Source organism: Alternaria arborescens (genome assembly GCF_004154835.1).
Source record: "Alternaria arborescens strain FERA 675 chromosome Unknown contig_3, whole genome shotgun sequence".
Lineage (NCBI taxonomy): Eukaryota > Fungi > Ascomycota > Dothideomycetes > Pleosporales > Pleosporaceae > Alternaria > Alternaria arborescens.
In genome coordinates, this window is record NW_021167858.1 from 168,001 (window position 1) to 192,310 (window position 24,310).

The 24,310-nt window shown below is 51.8% G+C and overlaps 7 protein-coding genes across 7 annotated transcripts; 3 read left to right on the plus strand and 4 right to left on the minus strand.

The window, feature by feature from the left end:
* Positions 1 to 2,186: 2,186 nt before the first annotated feature.
* Positions 2,187 to 3,242, plus strand: AA0111_g1498 (hypothetical protein; the record flags this gene model as incomplete). The annotated part of the gene is made up of 3 exons (XM_028647163.1): positions 2,187 to 2,305; positions 2,365 to 2,529; positions 2,579 to 3,242. The coding sequence occupies 3 exons, from the start codon at positions 2,187 to 2,189 to the stop codon at positions 3,240 to 3,242; spliced, it is 948 nt and encodes a 315-aa protein (XP_028510955.1).
* A 1,003-nt stretch (positions 3,243 to 4,245) lies between these two features.
* AA0111_g1499 (hypothetical protein) lies at positions 4,246 to 5,875 on the minus strand (the record flags this gene model as incomplete). Its single annotated transcript, XM_028647164.1, has 4 exons — positions 4,246 to 4,389; positions 4,444 to 5,121; positions 5,576 to 5,758; positions 5,813 to 5,875. 4 exons carry the CDS (start codon positions 5,873 to 5,875, stop codon positions 4,246 to 4,248), a joined length of 1,068 nt encoding a protein of 355 aa, XP_028510956.1.
* Positions 5,876 to 8,238: 2,363 nt separating this feature from the next.
* On the plus strand, positions 8,239 to 10,418 carry AA0111_g1500 (hypothetical protein; the record flags this gene model as incomplete). The annotated part of the gene is made up of 2 exons (XM_028647167.1): positions 8,239 to 9,448; positions 9,505 to 10,418. The coding sequence occupies 2 exons, from the start codon at positions 8,239 to 8,241 to the stop codon at positions 10,416 to 10,418; spliced, it is 2,124 nt and encodes a 707-aa protein (XP_028510821.1).
* A 497-nt stretch (positions 10,419 to 10,915) lies between these two features.
* On the minus strand, positions 10,916 to 12,689 carry AA0111_g1501 (hypothetical protein; the record flags this gene model as incomplete). The annotated part of the gene is made up of 3 exons (XM_028647168.1): positions 10,916 to 11,661; positions 11,718 to 12,557; positions 12,605 to 12,689. The coding sequence occupies 3 exons, from the start codon at positions 12,687 to 12,689 to the stop codon at positions 10,916 to 10,918; spliced, it is 1,671 nt and encodes a 556-aa protein (XP_028510822.1).
* Positions 12,690 to 15,529: 2,840 nt separating this feature from the next.
* Positions 15,530 to 17,282, minus strand: AA0111_g1502 (hypothetical protein; the record flags this gene model as incomplete). Its single annotated transcript, XM_028647169.1, has 2 exons — positions 15,530 to 16,656; positions 16,712 to 17,282. The coding sequence occupies 2 exons, from the start codon at positions 17,280 to 17,282 to the stop codon at positions 15,530 to 15,532; spliced, it is 1,698 nt and encodes a 565-aa protein (XP_028510823.1).
* A 1,961-nt stretch (positions 17,283 to 19,243) lies between these two features.
* On the plus strand, positions 19,244 to 22,046 carry AA0111_g1503 (PAB-dependent poly(A)-specific ribonuclease subunit; the record flags this gene model as incomplete). Its single annotated transcript, XM_028647170.1, has 5 exons — positions 19,244 to 19,886; positions 19,947 to 20,006; positions 20,057 to 20,251; positions 20,307 to 20,407; positions 20,496 to 22,046. 5 exons carry the CDS (start codon positions 19,244 to 19,246, stop codon positions 22,044 to 22,046), a joined length of 2,550 nt encoding a protein of 849 aa, XP_028510824.1.
* A 665-nt stretch (positions 22,047 to 22,711) lies between these two features.
* On the minus strand, positions 22,712 to 23,705 carry AA0111_g1504 (hypothetical protein; the record flags this gene model as incomplete). The annotated part of the gene is made up of 3 exons (XM_028647171.1): positions 22,712 to 23,098; positions 23,168 to 23,544; positions 23,594 to 23,705. The coding sequence occupies 3 exons, from the start codon at positions 23,703 to 23,705 to the stop codon at positions 22,712 to 22,714; spliced, it is 876 nt and encodes a 291-aa protein (XP_028510817.1).
* Positions 23,706 to 24,310: the final 605 nt, after the last annotated feature.

The window sequence follows — 24,310 nt, forward strand, 5'->3', positions numbered from 1 at the left end:
TGTTAGAGGTGTCCCTTGAGTTTTCGATGTTCCATGCACGGTCCCGCAGACCCTTGCTGGAGGAACACTAGTACGCAACGGGTGATCACCTCATCACTCTGGCCAATGAGACTGCGGCTGTGACATGTGAATCGGAGCGTCCACTGTCGAAGTCAAAAAAATCTGCACCACAGAACAATGATGGAAACAGACAAAAAGATCAGCAAAAGGAAACTCTCCAGCGGGGAATTGAACCCCGGTCTCCCGCGAGTTGCCAGTGATGGTGACAAGCGGAAATACTGACCACTATACTACTGAAGATTGACCAACCTTGAAGGCTGAGTAGCTGATCGATGGGAAATTGAAAAGTAAACCTCTCAATATCCATAGTCACGTCGTTACAGACAGTGCCAGTGCTCTCCATACAAAGGCTCATCAAGGTTGTAAGCGAATCTCGGGCTCGGTTGTTGGTGGGGCATAGATCGAACCGGTGGCGCCGGCATCTTTAGCCATCCAATCTCGGCGTCTGCGAACACTTGGACAATCAGCGAAGTAAACGAGATCAGCACTCGAAGCAATGGCCACAAGTTCGGCGACCGCTTCGTTCGGTGTTTGATTCTCGTACTGGGAAAGTCTCGGTATATCCGACAAAGTATCTGTGTTGTACCCTGGATAGATCGCGCCAGCAAACTTCATCAAAGACACTCCGGAGAAGGCGACACCGAATTCCCAAGGAGCAAGGTCGCAGGGTGAAAGATGATGGCGGCGGGTGTGTAAAGTAAGATGCGGTGTGGTTGTGCGGATGACACACATGTGCGAGGCACTGGAAGCATTCCCTGCAACGTGAACCAGGCGCGCGGATCGCATTGTTGAAAGACACCGCTATGTCGTCTATACATATTATTGTATGGCGAGAGAGGTCGCTGATCAGAAAATGCGCGGTCGATGTGTCTGAAAAAGACAGAGTTGGAAACGCAGACCTCCTGTCGTAACATGGCATCGATGGACGAGCGCAAACCTCGACAGTCGTGAGCGCGCACAAGGTGTTTGCTGAGAAAAGTAGTGTTTACGCCCAGTTGCATCATTTGGTCGCGATGATTTAGAATTCGGATGAGGCTGAACGGCTGGTTCATACCATACCCTATCGGCGTAGAATAACGTTTTCGTGGCTTGTGATGCTGTGCCATGCCACGATGTAGCGCTAGGTCCTATGTACGCCAGGCAGTGCATTCAAGAGGTCAATAGTGGCTACGACGTCATGTCTGACCGGCAACTGCGTCTACCGAGAACACGAAGTCGATAGCGCTACGACGGGAGAGTGAATGATAGACATTGGCAGAAAGGATGGGAGCGGTGGCTCTCAGAGTAAGCTGCACCACCCAAGGTGCGGCGCGGTCAGCGAGATTGAGCAGACATGGGCAAAAGGCTTGGCCTGGAATTGGTGGTGACGCGTTCTGGAATCTGGGGTCGCCCTGGGCAGACCAGAGAGACAAAGGGAGGCGGGACAGCATCGTGGATACGGTGCTTCATGGTGATGGCAGCAGGCGTGGGATGATTCACGATGTTGGTCATGGAAGCCCGAAGTCGCTGATCAATATGTGACTGCAATCGCGATGCTCGACAAGACGCGTTGGAGATGCTCACGGCCATGTTGATCAACAGGGAGCATGTCGCAGGGGTGGCAGCAATGCTCAGCAGGACGTCGAGTGGCTGAGCGAGTATGCAGGCGTCCTCCGCCTCAGCGAAGTACGAGCACGTTGGCGCCCTCTTCTTCCACCGCCCGTTCAGCCCGTGTCTCTCGACTCTCTACTGTTCACCTCGTCTGCTTCATATTCGACCCAAACTGCATCTTATTCTCGTCGCTCGTTGTTGTTGCTATTCCCCTCTCTGGAAACCATTGCGCCGTGCACCAGCCGCCTCGCCTCGGCTCCACTGCACTCGACGGACCGAAGCGATCTGCACCCCGTCAGGCTGAATACCAGACAGCCAGCCAGCTGCAAGTGAGGCTCATATCCCGATCTGAATCTCGACGGCAGAGACGCTTGCCACAGTCACTCGTTTAATCACGCTCCTCTGTTCTGCATGCCGACGTCTCTTGAATCGCTCGCTGGCACTGCGCGAGAATCGACGGCTTCTCGGCCAGGCACCACCACCTGAATCGCGAACAAGGCACCACCCCGCTGCGGAAGGCGCGAACCACCGACTCAATGCGCTCTAGCAACAAGAGCTATGTCAACATCAACGACGCGGGCAGCGAGAGGAAAGAGGGCACGCCGTGGTACTGGCGCCTCATAGCCCTGGCGGCGTCCTGGATGATATTGGGAGGGTGGGTGCCCGTCATGCCTCTCGAGGCACTTCAGATGCAAGCAGGCTAACACATCGCAGCTACCTCATCCTGCCCGGCCTCTACGCGAACGATCCCAAGCTTCGGTTCAGCGAAGCAGTTCTGTCTGTATTCGTTGTCGCACTCCTTACTGCCGGCTATTCATTCACGGCGCTGCTCTGCTTCGCCTGTCGCAATGAGCGCTTCCAAGCTGAAGCTGTCTTTCTGTAAGACCTCTACGCCTGCACCACCAGCGCAATACTAACACATGCATAGCCCCGCCCTCACGTCCTCCGCCCTCGGCCTCATTTCTATAGCCTACAACTTCCTCTCATCCCACAACTATCACTGGGGTAATGCCGCCATCAGCGGCACCGTAACCAGCGCCGCTGGCACCCTCCTCTACAGCTCTCTCCTCCTCTGGACATACCGCCGAATAGTAAAGTCCAAACGCCAGATAGACACGCGCGCAAACCTCTGGTCCGAGCAGTCCTACTACAGCAATTTCATCCCCAACATGTACCCCACCGCCATGCGCTCGCCCTCTAACCCACCACCCGCCGCCGTGTACACAGAAGACGATCGTGTCAACCAGCAAATGGCGCTGCTCCTCGCAAAAGGCGACCCACGACCCAGTCCCGATGCCAATAGCACCTTCAGAATAGACCTGCCAGAAGACCGGGAACAGCAAGAAAGACATCTGCGCAGTCAGGAGTTGGTCGGTACGCCTGCACAAACACATGTCGACTGGAACCGCGATCGATCCGACAGTAGACCTGACAGTCTGAGTGAACACCAGGCATGGCAGCAATGGCAGGGCCGCGGAAGAAGTACAAATCGGCCGTCGAGTGCGGATGGAAGACACAGTAACCACTCGAGAAATGTCAGCCGCGAGGAGCGGAGGAGAGAGATCGAGCTTGGTCAACTGCAGCGCGCATGACCTGCTCACCAAGTTTGCACATCTTCTACCTTGTTTACACAAAACTACGCATTCTCTACGCAAATGGACAGCGTCGGTGTTCTGGGCTTGGCGTTCTTGCGTGGTCAGCGATTGATACCTTTGTATGTTTGCTCATCCATCGCTTTGAATTTCGGAAGCTGTACTGTAACGATGTATATGTTACGGAGTTGTTTGGCATATTTTGGCAGGCTAGATTTTGGTCTCTGTGTTGTTATCACCTATCGAGTCAAATACCAAATCATCACATCTGCAATCACTGTCACTTCCGTGTCTGGTCATTCTTTCCATGTTCTGGCAGTTGTCAAAAACTCCTACCCACTGATGTGCCCTAGGCTTCATCGCCACACCACCATGGTCCGGTGCCTCGGGCTTGGTAACACGCGGAGACGCATCAATCCGAAACACACGTCCTTTGTCATCGCCCAACTCCAGCACCATGGGGCGACCACTTCTGCAACCATGAGGAGATGCTCTGGAAACCTCGCCACACTCTCAAGGCGGCCGCTTCTGTAACCATTAGGAGAATACTCCGCCACCCACCACCCACCGTTCTACCTGCTCAATACATTGACACGGACTAACCCACTCAACTACACAAAGCTTACGACAGACACTGTTCAGACCGCGATCATGTCTTTTTTCTCAACGTTTGAAAAAATTTCAATGTTCCAGACGCGCACTGTAAGCATAAGCATGCATACCGCATGCAGGTTCGGCGGGCCAGCTGATGACGCGAACATAAGCAAATGACAATCGCTGTAACATGGGGCGGTCTAGCATTCTCAGGTGAGGAATGATAATGAGATGTGTCTCGCTGGAGAGATGATACATTCATATCATCTTCAAATTAAATATGCTAAGAAAATTCGTTGTTGCTCCTCTAGCATATTGCATGCTGTCTGCTCTGCCATCTGCCATCTCTTTTTGGTAGTGATCGAACACATGTAACAGTCGTACTCAATTCCTGACTTTGAAAAAATATCTACAGCTTGATAGCAAACTGCTTGAGGTACTCGTAATGCTCAACATTAGCAGCAACGGTGTCCCGGATTTGCTTCGCGCCCTCTTCACCGTACTTCTCCTTCCACTCAGCGAAAAGCTGCTCGTCTGACTTAGGTTCCTTCTTCTGGCAAGGTCGTCAATCCACAACTCTGCCCACATAATTAGGATATTCACTTACATGTGTCCGCGCCCTCAAGCGATCACTGTCCAAAGCATCCTCATGGAAACCCTTCCATTTCTCAAACGCCTCCTTGGCAATACCTTGGTCCTTCTCTGTGTCCCATACGAGCATGTCTGGGTCCCATTCGATTCCCGTGGTTTTGCAGAATGCTTCAACCATGCCAGATGGATTGTCCAGCAAATCGTCTGCATCGATGACACAGATCTCAACACCGCCAGTGTGGCCGTTTGTCTGCTCATTAGAGTCGTGCTGCTTCTGACCCGCGAACTTGGGACCGATCTGGCCCTCAGAACGCAGGTAGTCGAACAGGCGACGGAGCTCTTCGTAGCCAGCTTCGTCAGGACGGAAGTTGTAAAAGCCCGTCATCTTGTCTAGCGGAGGGATGGTGCAGCGGTAGTACGATGGGATAGAGAATTTGGGGTGACGGATCAGAAATGTGAAGTGGTAGGTTGCCAACAGATCCGTAGGAATAACCGTGGGGTTGTTGGGTTCGCCTTGGGTGTCGTATGGGTAAGGAGGTCCGGGACGTTCATTACGAGTAGTGACAGGCGAAAGCTGTGTGGTGTCTGTTCCTACGCCGCGACGATAGTTGGATAGAGACGGGGCGATGGTAGCGGGCTTGCCTGCGGGAGGAATCCAGTATTGGGCCATGTCGTTGATGAAAGCGCGCTTGCCCTGTTAAAGGTGAGTATACTATTTTTCGTAAGGCTACATTATGCGCCATTGAAATCTTCATCGTACGGGATGTCATAATGCGAGAGTCAAGATGGTAGGGAGCTGGGCAGATCGTAATGGCTCGGCGACAATTCGGGGAAATGGGGGACGGCGGTTTTTGAGTTGTCCGCTTGTAGAGACCAAGGACTTTGGTGAATTTGTTGCGCTCCAGTCGAAGCGCTTACATATCGCGCAAGTTGAGTTTAAGAAAGTATGAGATGGTCGTGATTAAGGTGGGGTAGACAGAGATCTAGCTGTCGGGTGGTTGGCTGGGAGCACACAACACGCAATTGCGACGAAGTTGACGAGATTGCGAAAATAAGATCTTGATTGGGTGTGAAAAGATGACAGACTGAGGGGAAACAGCAGGAAAACGGTAATACTGCAGAAACATGGAAAGTATTAGTGAACGAACCTCCGAGTTTTCTCTCGCGATGCGATCAAAAATGGTCTTGTATGTGCTCTCCTCATAGCCAGACTCTTTCCTGGCTTTCGCGTCATTCTCATAACGCTCGGCGAGGCGCTCGGGGCCGAAGTAGTAGGCGTCGCCGAAAGGCTCGTGAACACACTGGAGCGTGTCGTAGCGGGTCATGAAGACCTAGATGATGGTAAGAACCCGAACTTGGGTGAGACACGGCGGAACCAAGCATACCCGCTCAAAGGCCGTCGAGCAGGCCCTCGGATGAGTAGCCACAAAGATGGGCTTGCTCGTCATAATCGCGGCTTGTCGACTCTGGTAGGATCTATTTTCCAAGTATCCTGGGAGGGAGTGACTGATGTTTTCAGTCGGTAGAGTTGGCGAAGAAGTCCAGATATATTTCAAGCTGAACAGCGAGCACCTACCGCGAAAAGTAAATGGGGCACTAGCAGACTCTTATACCTGAGCCCCGAACAGAATCTGCCGCCGATCAATCATTGTGAGATGGAATCCACAATTGCTGTTCGTTGAGCAGCAATCCCTACCGGCAACACGGGTTAACAGGTACTAGTGGACCTGACTATGCAGTGTTGGCAACTTCAATCAGAGGGTCGGGTAGAAATGCCATGCGGCCGGCAACCACAGCCGCAACCATAGCGTGAGGGAGATGCAGGCAATGCGATTGCCCTGATTCGATGCAGGGCTGGGAGCTGGCCGAGATGTGTTCGTGAGGTGTTTTCATCGAGCACGTATGATGTCACTAGCGGGACTTGTGGACGGAGCGTGTCTTCCAAGGTTGGTGGGGTGCGCTGTGCCCCTCACTAGCAAGCCCGAGGTGCCGACGGACCGTCGTCAACTCCTTCCCCTTTTCAGTGCCGTTTGCGCCTCACGCGCCATGTTGTTGGATGGTATTTTTACGCAGCCTTGGGTCTATTTTCCTGACGGCTCTGGGCCATAGATATTAATGCAGCTAAAAGCACGACATACAGTGGCTGCATTCCGCAATTTCGTAGTGCCTGCGACGAACAAAACTCATTCGACAGCCCCTAGGAAATCGAACCACGCGCTGATGTACCTGGGTTGTTTTTTGTACATCGCGATACAGCTGAAAGCTGTTGTACGACTCGACCTGCACCTTCCTGGCCCTTCAGCGGAAGAAGGGATAGTGCGATTGTTGGATTAACGCCTTTCCAGCAGTTCCGTGCTCAGATACGGCGTTCTTGCCAAAATCAGTACCTGCTTGCAGCACCTTTCTGGGATTTCTCCATCGGCATCCCAGTGACGGACTAGAAAGAGTTAGGAACTTGGGTGCAGGAAAGTCACTCAGCGCCGGCATAGTCAACATCAAGACGTAAGAAAGGCCACTGTTATAGTGTTCGTACATGGAACTACGACCTTCATCCGCACATTTCCGACAAGCTCTCGTCGCGCACAAGTATGCGTGCGATGCCTATGGTTTCGACAATATGTCGTACATGTACTATCTTCAACATTGGTCGATGTGAGAAATATGAAAACCATGAACGAAGAGGTTACAGCGAACCAATGTCGTGATAGATCAGACGCGGATCTGGAAAGTACCTGCAAGGCTGCTCACGAACCTTTTAGCTGCTCGGCCAACGGATTAGTTCTAGTTAGACAGATTCACAGCCACCAAAACTGTATCAGGATCACATGCTCAAAGTTATTGTATTTCCCGATCTTCCAAACGAGGACAGGGACCATACATGGCCTTGCTTTCGATTTCAGAACCGCGCTCTCGAATGAGTACCACTATAAAGTCTCGCCCAGTCTGTCATTATTTCCACGCAGTTCCACGTCGCTCACATTCTCACCTCTATCGCTATGAATATCCTGTAATCTCGTGTCTTTGCAGATGATAGGCAGAACTACCTGGATATCGGGTATACTGCGACTGCTGCATCACGCAAATATGTGAGAACGTCATTCATCGCTTCACTATATGTCTCAGGCTTTTTCAGCTATGCTCAGTCTTTCCGTGGAGGTACGTCCTGCCTCGTCTCTGCATCCTGCTCAAAGCGGCGAACCTTCTTAGAAAATGATCCCAGACTTGAGAGACTGCTCCTGTTTCTCTAGTATATAACGACACGGAAAGTTCTGCACCTTCAGCCTTACCAGATGCTTGCAGAAATTGCATCCCGATCCGACGTCTCGAAACTCTCACATCTCTTTTCAAGTGAATGCGAAAAGCTTTTGAACACTTCTGTTGGCTCAAGGCACGCCTGATTTGCTAGGCAGCGCCCTGTCAGCAGATCGAGCACGAGCTTTATTCATACCTGGTCTGAGCTTCTACAGGAGCTTCGTACGCTTGTCTGTACATAAGGACCTCTTCTCTAGTAACAACTGCCCAAATTATCGCGACTCTTCTCAACTTCCAGTCACAGTAGACTTGCACTCCCTTGTCCTTTAACACCAGAAATACCATTGTGCACCTTACGAACGACCTGGAGATTTCACTCATTTTTACTTCTATAGGCTAAAGGTTTGTCTCATCGCCAAGCATGTGTTCCGAAACAACTGACAACTCGTTTCAGATACGTACTTCTACAGTTTTGTCGAACGGAAATTCCGATCTCAACTCTACCTTCCGTGAAAAGGCTACTTAAGAACTTCATTTAGTTGTCCACGTAGCAAACAAGATGTCTGCTTCAACGGCCACTACAACCGGTTCCAACACGCCCGCCAACAAAGTCAACGCTTCTGCTACGCTTAGCGAAGACGAATCCTTCCACAAGAGAGCGGCCGAGGCAGAGGCGAAGCATGTTGCGAATGTCGCAACTCAAAATAGAAAGCTTGAAATGGTTGAGAAGAAGCTCAATGAGAAGCTTTCATCCAATGGCAAGGCACTAGTTCTCAAGGACAAGCCTACTAGACCTACACATCGACCCACGAGGAAAAATCGCAAGCCGCTTTCCCCACCTAGCAATAAGGAGCACGACACCCGAACAGCTGCAGTGGATATCAAAGCTACTATCAAGGAGAAAAGGCAGCTCGCCATTTTATTAACTTCTCGTCCGAGTCTTAACTACGACAGGATTATCGAGCAACACGTGGTCAACGGCGTCGTTGAGCGCATTACCCAGCCTGACAACTCCCAACACACATCTGTGGTGAACAAGACACTTCCTACCTACAGCTACGTAGATATTGTCGAGCAGCGCGTAGTCAACAACGTCTCTGAGCGTATCCCTGGGTCTGCCGATACGCCTCAAGCTGCCGCCTCTAATATCGACACTGACTCAGATTCGGCTGCTGAGTCTGACAACGATACAGAAGAACACGTTCCCAAACTGGTACAAGAGGCTTCTACCGCCCATCAAAGTACGGATTCACTTTTGGAAAGATCTAGCTCTGTCAAGGCTGCCAGCGCCACCGCATCATCCCACGTCTATGACGATGTCTCGATGATCGATGTCGACAATGAGGCGCTGCTTCTCAGCTTTGCGAATGAGGCAGCACTGGCCGCTGCTCCAGTCGAGCTTCCCGTGACTGCATTCAAGGATCAAAAGCCTAACAAGGCCAAGGAGAAGGATGCAAAGGCTTCTGACCTTCTAAAAGAGGTGGCTATGGTCGATTTAGAAGTACCTCAGAAGCAGCTCAAGCTCGACACCGCAAGGACCGCTACTGGGAATGCCGACCCCACCACTCTAGCGGACGATGGATATGTGACGGCGCTTCTGAAAATGCCAAATGGCCCTGGCGTAACTAGAAAATCTCGTAACTTTCATGAGAAGCAAGTTGCGATGCACATCACCCCTTTCGCATTGCCAGTCACTGCGCCAAAGCAAGATAAGACCTTAAAAGCCAACCAAAAGGTCGTCAAGGTTGGTGGAAAGAAAATAGTCTCGTGTGAGACGGACGAGTCCGATTTTGTCGCTTCTCTTCTCTCCAAGCCAACGGCCCAGGCGAGAGGAAAAAGGCTCACGATCTTCACAACCATCTTGTTCAAATGCACGTCCCATCATACAAGCTTCCGTTTTCTGCTCATGGGCAAAAGAAGACTAAAAGGACGAAGTCTGTTGACACCCCTGTCGCAAAGTTTATCCATGGACCTGTTGCTGTCGACGCATCAGCAGACGACACAGAGCTTATTGTTGGCGATTACGCATCCAATGTTGCTAATTTGGAAGCCGAAAATTCCATGCACGACAAGGGAACTCTCATCGGCAGCGTCTCCCAAATTAATCCTTTCCCCATCAATAAAGCTAAGGACAATCTGCAGCAGATCGACGTTCGGGTTACAGATACCATCGAGAAGCAAGTCATTCCTGATGACACTACCCCAGTAACCCCTCCCACATCTGATCTCGACTTCTCTTCCTCCGGCTCAGACTACCCAAAGTCAACCAAGACTTCCCGTCGCTCCTCCTTGGTGCCTGCCGTTGATTCTATTCGTCGCAAGGCTGAAAAGGCGCGCACCGCCTTCCTTGGGAAAACCTCTTTAGAGATGTTCGTGAATATACTCGACTTCGAGCGTTGCGACGGAACGACCACCAAAGATGACGTCTGCAAGGCCTTTGCTTCCCTTGCTGGTTGTCCCATTGCCAGTCTGGAATCTGTCAAGATTCAGCGCAAGATCAAGCTAGGCGGCACTTCACTCTATGGCTTTCTTCATCAACTCGACTTCGATGACAATGAAATCACTCTCATTGGCAAGGTCATGAACACCTTTGAAGAGGCGGCCAAGAATGAATTGGTATCTTCTAAACTAGACCTTGCTTTATGGCTTGCGGAATCGTCTCGGGATGATGGCAGTCATCAGGGTCTGCATTCGCTGCATGCTTCTAAACTCAGCGCGTTCAGACAAATCATCGCATAAGTCACATCGATATTCATGATCGGGGTCGAGTGTTAGGCATCCACCATCTAGGATGCAGTTCTTGATTGTTTGGTATTTGCGAAACCTCTTTCCGCTATTGCTCATTAGCATAGTACTGCCATTACCACTCGGTATCGAAGCAAGTCTTCCGCATAGGTTGAGTTTATGGGCTTTGGCTCGCCTGGAGTCAGGTTTGAGTTGGCCTATCCCTCCCTACTGTGAGTATTTGTCTAGGTATCTTGCGAGGGTGGTGCTACCTGTGACGATGAAGCCATAGAATACAAGGAAATTAGCCATAGATTCAATGTTGATGTTCAAAATCCTATTCCAAAATTCCAAGTAAAACCAGTGGTACGTGTATAATGGACATATGTCAGTGTGATGGCACTAGGAAGATGGATGTGTGGTTTGCGTTCATAACTTCATTGATATTCATCTAGCAACACAGTTTGTGTGCAATGCTATAGACTGTCCCATCTCACAAACATGTGCAAGGTTTAGACTTTCTGCTCAACCCGGTGGTTCTGTGTCTCAGCACCACCAGCATTCTCCATCTCGTATGTGACAGCCTTCTCGCCTGCGCTGTCCAAGATATCAGCCATACCACCAGATCCCCTTGTGAGTTCTGCACCCTTGCGACCGATAAGGTGCCAAGGCAGGTTGAACATCTCGTCGAGCGACTCGAGCGATTTTCCAGAAGTCTCGGGAAGGAAGAAGTAAACCCAGAAAAGACCAATGGCAGTGACGCAAGAGAAAAACAGCATAGTACCACCGTGGGTCATGGAGATGAACATGAGAGGTACAGCCTTTGAGTTACCGTACTGGTTGACGAAGTGGAATGTCATAGCGATGGAACCACCAAGCGCACGCAGACGGAGTGGGTAGATCTCGGAGTTGATGAGGTACTGGATCGAGTTCCATCCTAGGGCCCAACCGAAACCAGAGAAGTAGACCATGACGATTGCGCCCATGGCCGCGTGTTTCTGACTGGAGCTTTGAGGCTCACCGTCAGAAACACCAGTGTCGATGAGTAGGAAGATGGCCATGTAGAGCATGGATACGAGTTGTAGTGTGATACCGGTAGCGAGAGAACGTTTGCGGCCGAGGAAGTCGATGAGGAAGAATGCGCAAAGCATTGAGCTGACGAACTTGACGACACCGAAGATAGCTGTCGCGAAGAGCTTCTCGTTCTGACCTGTCGTGCCCATCATAGCGAAGTACTGGGGAGCGTAAATGGTGATGCCTGTTCGCTTAGAGTCAGTGTGTGTGTCGAATGTTTACGGTAGTGGGAGAACATACTGTTCGCGCCAGACCACTGTGATAGCAGCTGTGACATGACCGAAAGCTGGATGCGGTAAAGGTTGGCCTTGCTAGAGAAAAGTTCACGGACTGGTCCGAGCCATGTAGTGCCCATGGTAGCTTCGCGCTCACGGTTGAGCTGGTCGTTGATGTCCATGATCTCCGAGGTAACGTAAGGGTGGTCAGCGGGAAGGTTGCGGAGGACCGCAAGGTTGTCAAGAGCCTCCTCGTGGCGGCCGACCTTGATCAACCAACGAGAGCTCTCCTTAGCGAACCAGGAGAGTGTGAAGATGATACCAGCGAACATGAGGTGCATGCTGTTTGGAACGAGCCATTGGGCGTCAGTGGCAGACGAGATGTGAATGGAAGAACCCCAAGATGCGAAGTAGGCAAGCATGATGCCGATGTAGACTGAACCAGCGAAAGCGCAAACACAGAGACCTCGAATGGCTCTTGGTGCTGTCTCAGCTAGGTATGTGGGTGCAACGACGGTGGTCTGTCCGATACCAATACCAGCGATAAATCGACCGGCGTAGATCTGTCCGACGGAACCGGTGAGAGAACTGGTGAGGAAGATGACGATACCAATGACCCAGATAAGACACAGTTGTCGAGTGGCCCAAAGGCGGCCGATTTTGTCGGTGATGAAGAAAGCAATCAGCGAACCCAAGATGGAGCCCATCTGCACCATGGATGTGATGTTTGATAGAAGCTCGGCAATATCGTGCTCGCTCTTGCTGTCGTCGTCAAGTCCAAACTTGCGCCTGAAAGGGTCGAGTTCGGATGTAGTACCAATGAGACCTTCATCGATACCACGAGCAGCGCCCATGAGTCCGAAGACTATAGATGTTAGGTTGTTGAGCGCGTTGGGTGATGTAATTACTTACCAAAGACACCATACCAGAGACGCCAGTTAAGGCTCTCCTTGGGAGTATCCTTCAGATTCTCCTTCCAGGGGTTTAAGACGACCATGATGGGCAAGATTTGCAGTGATGGGTCGAGTTGAGGATGGGATTGAGCTGCTTCGCCTACGTCTGTCAAACAGGGAGGAAAGGCAGTAAAGCTCGAATTTCTACGAAGGTATGCACGCCTCTTATACTGAATCTTGCAAGCGATGGTGGGGTGTGATATGCGGAGACCCTAGGTGCGGACTGTCAAAGCATGCCCATCCATGACACACCCCAGAGCCTACCCCGGAGGCGTCTACTCCACGTTCGTTCATCGCCAGTAGTGGTCGGCGTCGGTCTTCCGAATAGAGAGGCGCCGGATGACCTTCCCAATCCCAACTGTGGTTTCCTCAACGTTCAATAGGTCGTCCCGTCTCATCGGCACTGCAGGCGTTGGACCTAGGCCTTGCGCAGAAAGCGGACCGCTGATCGTCTGATCAAATACCGATCAAGCGGCGACACGGTCACCTCTCACGCCTAGCACAAGAGCGCCATCTGCACAAAGGTTACACCCCGCCCAGCAAATGGGCGGAAGGTTGGCAGGCTTGAGTGGAGAAAGCTTCCTTGTTCGTGCGTCTTGTGGAGCTTGTGGCCGAGCTAAGCACCAGTCAACAACCTGGCCACTACACGATGGGAACCCCGCATTATCCCCCAAACGCTCTCGTGTCCCGGATTTTCTACAGTAGCTGTCGGTCGAGGAAGAGAAGCTTGTCAAGCTCATGGTAGCGGCCGGAGAAAAGCCGGTAAAACATGCCACGCAATTGGCTGGACGCACCGCGGGAAAATCTCGCAACCAGGATAAATTGCTACGCTATCCTGATGATGCCTCGCAACGAAGACCCTCGCCGGTAGAATTAACCCCGAGGAGAAAAAGACGTCGGAGCAGGATTTCGGCTTCTGCGACTAATCTCTTATGGACGACACCTCGTCTCGCGGCGGTGTGTCGACAGCCGATGCGGCTCCAGCTCCTTCAGCCTCTTCTGTTAGCGCCTGTTTCCCAACTTCCTCAAACGGCATGCCGTCCTGCAAAGGCTCTTGAAATAACGAACCCATTCTTAGACGTAGATACAATGCATGCAGAAGTTCTGGTAAAGCTAATGATGCGCAAGTGTAGAGTCCGCTGCTTCTTCGGTCGCTCTGGTGCCAATACGAGTCCTGGTTGCCGGTGCCTCTAATGATCGTGTAGCAGGATGATGTGACTCTTGGCTGCGTAACCCCAGAGTCCGACAGAGAGTTCTTCCATGCAGCGGCAGACGCTGACTCGTCAAACCCACAATAGCGAGCCTGACATCTCCAAGCGCTCTGGCTGGACTGTCGTGACAAGAGCCCAGACCAGCGGGGCATCTTTCTCCGCAGAGCTATGCACTCGTAGTGCATCTTGTCATGCGATGCAAAGGAATACGCAGGGCCAAAGACATGGTACGTCCATCTGCCTCGGTCGGGGCTCCGAGTGTTATCGGGGCGAACGTAGGCGCTTTGACTGATTGTCTCCACACACAGAGTGCGCGTGGGATGGTTCGTCAAGACTAAGCTCGCCATGCCTTAACCAAGTGCTTGTAAACAGTGTAAGCTGTTACGCCAAAAACCTGTAAAGTGCTTGACTAAGACGTCAGCAAAGTAAATCTTTCGATACCATGCGACGCTCGTAGACTTCGGGTGGACCATATCTTCTTAGCATAACCGTTGTGATAACCCCGAGGGTCATGCGGTCTACTTCTTGGTCCACAGTGGACAAGGTTTATCGGCTGGTCGGCGATGGCCGTGGGTCTAATCCTTCAGCTCACCCGTGCTGTATAAAAATGGATGCTGTTGAGAGTCCATAATTAACCGGGTGTCGGGAGTCGACGTGAACAAGGCGCATATGGATGCGATGTTATCTTCCAGTTTCTATTGCTGGCTAGGTCGTACTCAACAAATGCTGCTTCGTACAACACGTTCGGATATCTTGCGTGTGGGTGTGCCTGCAGCGGTAGTATCGCGGCATGGGGTGGGTACTGACGCTGACAAACGCTTCACAGTCGATTAGCGGCATCAAATCGTATCTGGAGCGAAAAGCACGCACTGACAAGCTCATAGTGGATATTGACCAAGACGCCAATGTTGGGGATGGCCCCATTTATACGTCTTGGGCACACGGCAACTGAGTCAAACCGTGCGGAGTAATAGATTCCGGGGTACGAGGTGGGTGAATCACTCAGACTGGACGCCTGAGGGTCTTGCACGGTTACTCGGACCTTAGCCTCCCAATTGAAGGCTAGAAGATGGAGGACCTGTGGAACCATAGGAGTGTCGGTGTGATGGCAGCGAATGAGATGCCGCATTGTATGTGAACAGCCTAGGATAAGGAAAGTGTAAGCGATTTCTCGCGACCGAGGGGCAAGACGAATCACTCATCGCACTATAGTAAAAGCAAACTCGCTGCAAAATCCTTATCGTGCGAGTGACTGAGAATACACAAAGACCTTACCTGCTTCGGAGAATGTGTAGCCGAAGTTACGCTGGGGAAGGCACGATGACTTGTTGATAGATAAGGAGATATGCACCATCATCAAGCGAGGACCTCACCAGGCCATATCTGACTCATTGGGTCGTAGTAGTAAAGCCAATGTACATTGAAAGGTCAAATCAACAAGCTCGAAGACTGATACTGTTCAGTGTCGTCTCTACGCTTTTGATGGGTTCGCAACTTTCACATCGTTAACACAACGGCATGTGTTACCTCACAAAATATCCATTGCATGCTAGAATAGGCAAGCGATGACCTCATTTCGGAAGGATGGCTATATGATCGGACTAGGCCGACCCGGGAATTGACACAGAAAATGAACCATTCGATACTGCTGTCAGACCACTGTCCTAGAGAGCTCACTCGTCGTCAGAGACCCCCTCGGCATCCTCTTCTTCCCCATCCCAAGTAGTCTGCTTGTTCAGACCAAAGTTGCCATTGTCCTCAGGACCTCTCTTTTCCCCTCGAATCGCCTCACCAGTACCCTGCTCATCTTCCAATCCTTCCCCAAACCGATCCAGCAAATCCTGATCTATAGAGTCTCGCATCTCCCTAACATTCAAACCCGTGTCTCGCAAACCTCCCTCGGCTTCCCTGTCCTTCGACGCCAACTCCCGGTAGCAACGCTGTCCATTCTTACCATGCTCGTGATATCGCTTACACCACGCACCTTCCGTACTCTCTTCAATCTTCAGTGTAAGGTTCCTCCGACACATACGCAGACTAGTCTGCATAATGTTGAATAGCAGGTCTGGATGTAATTCGAATCCCTCCCTCGTCATTTCTCCAATAACTTCCTCAGCTTTGTCACCAAACAAAGCCAAAGCATCGGCCCAGAGAAACCTTGCGCCGCACCCTGGAGACGTGAACTTGTAAAGGAGATTTAGAAGATCGGTGTTGATCCATGTGACGTCTTCCTCGAGCTCCGGATCTGTGACAACAAGACCATATTCCTTTGGGTCTGCATCGAATTCCGAGGGAATATAGTGACCCTTTGCCAAGGCCTCTTGTGCTTTACGCTTACGTCGGTCGAGAGCGGGATTGGGGCGCCATGTCTGGGTTTGAGGCTTCTGCTGGTCTTTTTTACGCATGTCATGAAAAGCGCGTATCCAGGTATCGGATATCATATCGCAGAGATCCCATCGCTGTTTCCGGTAGCAGAGGACGTAGAGTTGTGTGAGGGCTTTGGCGCTGTAAGGTTGGGCGTGACCAGGGTGGGAGGCGTTGCTGAAGCTGGGAAGGTCGATAAAGGTTCTTGTGGTGCTATGAAGGGCGTCTAGAATGGCGTATACGTCCGCATCGGCTACGAATTGGGCAGGATCTGCGGCGAGAGATGGTACTGGTAGGTTTTGGAGGAACGGAGACTCTGCGCTCTCTTCATCTCCTTTAACCACAGAAGCGCCAAACGAAGTGTTATTTTTGGGCGGGCAACCTCTTGGTTTTGGATACTGCTGGAGGTGCTCTTGTGCTTTGTGTGAGACGTACGCTAGTCAGGTGTCAGCGAATCTAAGCTCCTTTAATCTGTGACGTTTGGTACTTACGTGGGTCACTTGTCAGAAACATTCTGTCGTCATCTCCATGGTCCTCTGAACTCTGATCAATGAACAAATCAATGTCGCTGCCCTGTATAGTATCGTACTGCTGCGGCTTTTGAATCGCCCGTCCAGTACGAGTCGTGACCGGCGCCGGCTGTGCTAGTTGCTGAGGAAATCCATCATCTTGGTCTCTGTGGCCATCGTGCGGCAGGGTTGCACGCGAATGCGGATTTGGAGGATCTAGTCCCATGTTGACTTTGAACGTCAACTTCTGAGATGCTCCATTCTGTGACGTCCCAGATGTTGGTGTTGCTGACTGCGAAGGCCTGCCTTTGGGTCTACCACGTCTACCGCCACCACCTTTGGTGCTGCCGCGAGGACATCCTGTCCTCTTCTCCGATACGACAGTCTTTTGTTTTCCCATCAGGTTGTTGACTGTAGTGTAAGTAGGGTAAGTCTGCAAGAATACAGCTGAGTCGCTGTAGTCAAGACTAGGTTGTGATTTATATAGTGGTAGTTGCGTTACAGTTAAAGGTCTTCTGTCGTGAATGAAACTCTTAGAATGATCTTCGTCCATCGTTACGCTGAGCTGTAGTGAATGTGAATGGTGATCGCTGGATGAGTCTAGCTATACTAGGCTACAATAGATAACACGGTGAGGTTGCGGCAGGGGACCAACAGGATGCGCAAATAGCTGGTAAGAGAAAAAAGAGCAGTATAGGCCTGCCGATGTGGCGAACAGCAACCCGACAATGAAAGAGATTGGGCCTTTTGGAATGAGAGCAAGGGCTTAACCTTGCCAGATACATCATCCGAGGAGATTTGTCATGCGCACCTGTGGTAGAGAGGTAATGGGACAATGAGAAGTTATGTTTTTTTGAGACCTCGCAGGCCAACTCTCGTAATCTGGAGAAATCCATGACATGGAAGCTCGGGAGCCGCTGGGCAATGTGATGAAAATGTACTCTATCGTAAGAACTTCAGGCTACAAGTCATCTCAACCATGCGGTTGATGGCCGAACGTGAGACCCAAAGACGCTCCTATCGTCGCCGCCGCCGCCGTCTCCTCCCACTTCGCATGGACCCGTTCTGCTCTGAAGACGCATTCCTCACAAAAAATGATGTCAGCTTGCTTCATCAAGAGGCGTCGAACGCCATCTTCGTTACAAGGCCAGTCGTCGTTGCAATTGCGAGCACAGTTTCGTGAATCTGCGCACCAGACCGTGTGGCCGCAACACAGATTGTGTGCGTAGCAGTTGGAACTAGGGAATGGGCTAGCCAACAAGGCCTCAACGCCAACGTGCGGAACTCGAATAGCCGCTACTATCTCCCCACGTGTAAGACCGATACAGCGCCGGGGCGTGGGTATGGTACTACGTGGGAGGTCGTCGGAAGGTGGTTGCATTCTTCTGTAGTTGTCCCAAGGTATGCCTTGACAAACCTCGCAGTAAAGGAAGTCAGGGCGCTGCACCTCGGGCAAAGACAGGAGGTCCCGGGTCGTCAGACTGAGAGGATGGATGAGCGATCGACTTGACTATGTAGGTTCTGTCACACGCATACAAGGTAGAGCTTTGGGTGCTGTTGGCGGTCTCTTGACAATTGATGCCGCAGCGTGTATCTCCTCCATCAATAGCGACGATATGGCCGCATTTGAGTCTGAACAAGGGCGTACAAAATCAGTGTATGTTTCACATCCACTTGGCACAGTGGAACTTACAGATGAAACATGCCTGACCGAAAATTACCATCATGGCGGAGTATAGCAGCGCAAGGCTCGATCGCAAATTGAGCCTGCTGATTACTCGCGGGTTCCCCATAGCTGGCTTGTGGTGGAACGGGGGTCTTATACTCCATCCCAGATGGAGTTTAGGGGAGGTGGGCGGATATTGAAAAAGCTGACAGGGAGAATTTGTAACGCTGAGAAAAGACTCATTGGTCGGCGGGGTGAAGGTGAGAGTGAATTGAAAATCGAAGCCTTGGGCAGACGGCCTGAGCTCACCAAAGATTGCCATTTCCTAAGTCTCGTTGTTGCAACAACCATTGAGGAAGTCGCAATGGCAGAACCAAGTCGGTCGTTGTTGCCATGGTTGTCACGAACATTGCTCACTATTTTGGGTCAACTTGCAGAATACTCAGCATAGCAGTTGCCTCAGCTGTCGTCTTGGCTGTCTCCAACTCGCCATTCTTCAATTGGGGGAAGATGGAGTTGTCGTGGGTGATGCCGAGATGCCGATGGGAAGCAGCGTGACTAAGCGGCTCCCGACTGCAAACACGGCAAACAGCAGCTGCAGGGAAGGCGGGTGAATGCTGATAGGATGGCTACGTCTCAGCTATCACACCTCACTCATCCAGCGCGCCTGCTCGTCTAGTCTGCCTCGACTCTTGGACTGTGCCTGCTCATGGAGACGCGGCTGCTGCTCCTACAGGACGCTGGACTCGCTGGGGGTGGCTCATAGCCCGCAATTCCGAAAGGTACTCCTCCAATTGTCCCGCCCGCTCCATGCCACCCGTCCGCTATCGCGAAACATCCCGCACGCCATGTCTCCCGGCGGCCCTGGACATGTCCAGGAGCCGTCTGCGTCGGCCCTCTACGACCTGTCGCCGTTGATGGGCTCGCTCTCTAATGTGCTCGCAGGGACTTCGCACCACACCGGCAACAGGTTGCCCATCATTCAGCCTGCATCGCCGCCGAACAAAGGCGCGCCGCACGCTTCGCCCACCAACAACCGACCCGCCGTCTATTCCGCAGCCAAGGCACATGCACATGCGACTGCCATTGCCAGCTCTGGGTCCTCAGCAACTGAATCTATCTCCGAGTTGACGTCGTCGTCGTCACGGGATTCCCTCCCCAACCCCCCAGGGCGCAACGGCCCTACCACGCCCCAGAAGCCGGCGCGCAACAACAGGCGGAAACACTCGACCAAGTCCGTGGGCAGATGGAGTAGGCCGCCCGCCTCTTCAGATGATACCGGCTCCGACCGCAAACCGCCCACCTCGACGCCCGTAGAGTCCGCCCAGAGCGCCGCTCGCTCCCCCCAGACTGCGTCCAAGACACGCCAGCAACCCTCTCTTGCTACCACCAGCGCTTTGCCGAGCCAAACGCGATTCATGGCAACAACCTTTGGAGGTCCTTCGGGTGATTCGCGACGGGGAGTAGTCTCTCCTCGCCCTAAGGGACGCGGTATGACGCAGTTACACCTATATATATACACTACATGGCAAGTCTGACTGGCCCTCTCAGAAGCGAAGAACACCCTATGTCGCAATGTCACCATCTACGGACACTGCCGCTATGAAAACAGTAAGTCTTGGTGGCTGCATCGGCCGAATGCTTTGGTGACCCGAGTCTAGCCTGTCCCTACATCCACGACAACCTCAAGTTGGGCCAGAATGAAAACGCAAAAAAGAGGTTCAATGTCGACTCTCCTTCCTTTACCCCGCTGCAGGCAAGTACCAATGGGTCCGTAACTCCATCCTCTCGCAGCGCCACCATCTCGCCCAAGGCTGCCAACGCTGCCGTCTTTACCCCTAAATCGCAACGCTCCAGTGAGTTCTTAAACAATCACCAGTACCGTCTCTCTACACATGCTGATTACCTCAGCCGTCACCACCCCGCATATGCACGCGAAAGAGCCCGCAATCGATTGGCATTCGCAAGACTTTCAAGAGTTCGTCCCGCAGTCTTTTGAGGGCCAGCAGATGGTGCGTGACTTTACTTGAACATATTCGTCATCTTTTCGTGATATTAGAGCGCCTTCTCCCACCTTGTTCTCGACTTACAACGCCCTAGGTCGAATCCAACCTTGGCTACGATCCATTCAGTACTCCGTCCAGCATCTCTACCCTCACTGGTGCAACTCACCAGGCTGCTACCATTAATCCATATGCACAAGATGCATCGACGACGTATTTTCAAAATGCCAATGCCTTCCAGACCCCTGCCTACCATCTGTACTGGCCGGTAGGACCACAGCCAACAGGGCTACTCGCATACCAGCGTACTGCTCATGACTTTTTCATCCCTGACGCACTACGGGAAGAGCTGCAGAAGAAGGCGGATATTGCACGCCAGGTCGCACCCAACAGTACTTTACCCGTCATTGAGCAGTTTCACTCTTTATTCTGCCTGGACATGTCACCACAGAAAAACACTGCACCTTTCGGGTACGCTAGCTGGATCTACAAAGCTGTTTCCAGCAAAGATGGCAAGACCTACGCGTTACGCCGTCTCGAAAATTTTCGCCTTACAAGTGAGACTGCGATTCGCTCCGCTCAGCCATGGAAACGCGTCTTGAACGGCAGCGTGGTTACAATCCACGAAGCCTTCACCACTCGAGCTTTCGGTGACAGCTCTTTGATTCTGGTCACAGATTATCATCCAAACTCAAAGTCACTGGCTGATGAGCATTTCAAACCAGTGCAGCGATTCCACGGCAGGCAGCCAGCATCATCACATGTACCAGAGCAAGTCCTATGGGGCTATATCGTTCAGATCGCGTCAGCCCTCAAAGCCATACACGGTTCGGGTCTGGCAGCGCGCCTCATCACACCATCCAAGATACTACTGACTTCGAAAAACCGGATACGACTGAATGCATGCAGTATCATGGACATTGTTCAATTCGACAATGCTCGCCCTGTGCCCGAACTTCAAGCAGACGATCTGGTGCAGCTGGGACGGCTGATACTTTGCATTGCCAACAATAACGCTACAGCTCATTTGCAGATGCAAAAGTCCATGGACTATATCACTAGAAGTTATACAGCCCGCCTTAAAGAGTGCGTGCAATGGTTGCTCAACCCCCAACCGGCACCAGGAACACCATCTTCTCCAACTACGCCAGCACCAATGCAGAAAGACATTGACACCTTCCTGGGTGGCATTGCCGATCAATTCGCATCGGTCTTTGACAGTGAGCTACACGCTCAGGACACACTTACAGTCAATCTTGGGAAAGAGCTGGAATCTTCGAGACTGGTCCGTCTGCTTGTCAAGCTCAACATGATTAATGAGCGACCAGAGCTAGACGCCTCACAGAGTATGCCGGGCAACAACGGCCCAAACCCATCTTCAGTATGGGCAGAAACGGGAGAGCGCTACTACCTCAAGTTGTTCCGCGACTACGTCTTCCACCAGGTAGACGCCAACGGACACCCCGTCACAGACCTTGCGCATGTTTTGGATTGCTTGAACAAGCTAGACGCCGGAACCGATGAGAAGATACCGCTCGTTAGCCGCGACGAGCAAAATGTGCTGATAGTCAGCTACCGCGAAGTGAAGCGAGCCCTGGAATCAGCATTCCAAGATTTAGTACGGGCGGGACGTGTTTCGGGGAAATAGGATTCTTCAAACTCGTCCAGTCCACGCAGCTAGCATCACTATGGATATGCAAAAAGAAAGGGTTCTCAAATCAGAGGAGCCTGAGGAGGGTCAGGTCAGAGAATAGTAAATCAAATTAGATGACGTGAGCATCGGTGTTCCTCCCGTCAGAAAGAGATTATTAAATGGAAGAACAGGCTGGAGCGGATTTGACATGATTGCATGAGTTGCGTATTGTTGTTGTATTGACGGAAACAGACGGTATAGTAAGAACTAGAGGACCACAGACTATTCATAGCGCAATGAAAATCGCAATTTCAGCTTCGGACGGTTTTCATGCAGTGAAAACAAACGTATTATTATGTAACTCTATAGAGTACATGTTCATCTTGCGCCGTATGGCCCTTCGGTTGAGAGGCAAAGATGCAATCGTACAAGAAATGTTTGAGCTGAAAGCGAATGAAGAAGGAGTAAAACAGACAAGTGAAGTCGCAGATCACTACAATATGAGTAGATGGACGAAAAAGTGAAAATGAAATGCGCCGAATGTGCACGCAGAAAGTCTGCAGGTGCAGCCGCCAAAATACCACTCGGCGCGCGGCGCGTCTCCTCAACCAGTGAGCCCCTTTGCCGGCTCCATATGAGTAACTCGCCAGTCTCATGCCTTGTCATATGTCACAAGTCATCTATTGGCTCTTCTTCGAACCCCTCCTAGGCAAACCCGCCTTCCTCCGCGCCTTCCTGTCACCCTCAGCAAGCCACTGACTCGCCTTGACCATCTGTACCACATTGATCCATTGCTTGATAGCCATGAAGGGAGCCGAGGTAAGCATGCAGATCCACGGGACCGTCGAGTCCATCTTGTTGGCACGAGCCATCTCCATGGCTGCGGCGGAGAAAGGACTGGCAAAGAACATGGAGGGTTTAGGAGCGGCAGGCGAACCGGGCTGGATGGAGGGTGGGTTGTTGAGGTCGGAGAACAGGGTGGGCGAGAGGAGCGGGGAGCTGAAGGAGAGGAGGTAGAGGGCGATGAAGAACATTTCGTTCATGAAGCAGAGGGTGAAGAGAACTTTCTGTCAAACTTGTTAGTATATGCTTTGTGACCTGTGCTACACACGAGACACCAGTCGGGTAGGACGTACGTTGTTGGAGTAATATTGCTTCATCAACCAACCCTTGCTCTCATCCACGTTCTTGTGGCTCTGGTCGCTGCCACCCATGCTCAGGGTCGCGTACATGTGCATGTAGTGGCTGGCCAGATCCAGCGAAATAAGGCCCTGGAAGACGATGCTGAAGCGAGGGAAAGCCTGCGCCAAGAAGACGAGCAAGCAGGTTGTTGTACACCTGTCCGTCACCATGTCTAGCACGGCACCAAACTTGGTGCTCTGCTCATATGCTCGGGCCGCGTATCCATCGAGCGCGTCGAGCAGGCAGGATATGCTGTAGAGGAGGGTGCATGTACGCGGGTGGAGGGGCATGTAGTAGAGTGAAATCAAGGCGAGGAAGACGCGCGAGTATCCTGAAAGTCTGTTAGTCAGGTCGCCGTAACGTGAAAAGGACGCGCATACCAATCAGATTTGGGATGAAGAGGAAGATGTTCTCTTTTGCGCCCTCCTTCTCTGCCTGTGCAGGCCGCACTGCTGTGCCATTGCCGTTGACTCGCGTTTGTACTGATGCCATGGTTGCAAAGGTTGTGATTGTCCCACCGTCTTCTCAAGTGCCTGCGATGCCGAAGTCCGCTATCACGACGTGTCTTTGTACACAGGTGTGCCCCGCTGCGCTTATTCGAAGGAGTCGAGGCTCGTATGCGCGCCTTGCTTATGCTCGGAGTACTAGGCTGCAGGAAATCGTCCGAGGATGACGTGGAACGATACGTATTCGCAGGCTGAGTATAAAACTACAGCGTAGTTGAAGGCGAGCGTGCTAAAAGCTAACAAACACAGTTGAGCTTGCAATAGCTGTTGAAGCTGAGCGGGTCCAGACTAGAAAGTTGTCGAATAAGCCGCCGATAAGCCGAGCTGATAACGAACCCTGTCGCAAATGCAGAAGTAGGAAGTGTGATTGCAAAAGAGTAAGGCCGAACGGTAGAAGCAGGTGATGTGAGTTTTGTTGAAAGGAGTGTACGTGTCAAAAACAGGTGGCAGTAAAGTAAGTGGTGCCTGGAAATTGAGGTAGCCCATAAATCTGCCATGTTCGTCCGCCAGCTCCCGGTTATCCGCCTAGACCAAAAAGGGGCTTGCTTGGCAGATGAGATCAATCAGACATCAGACCCATCGTCGAGCGGA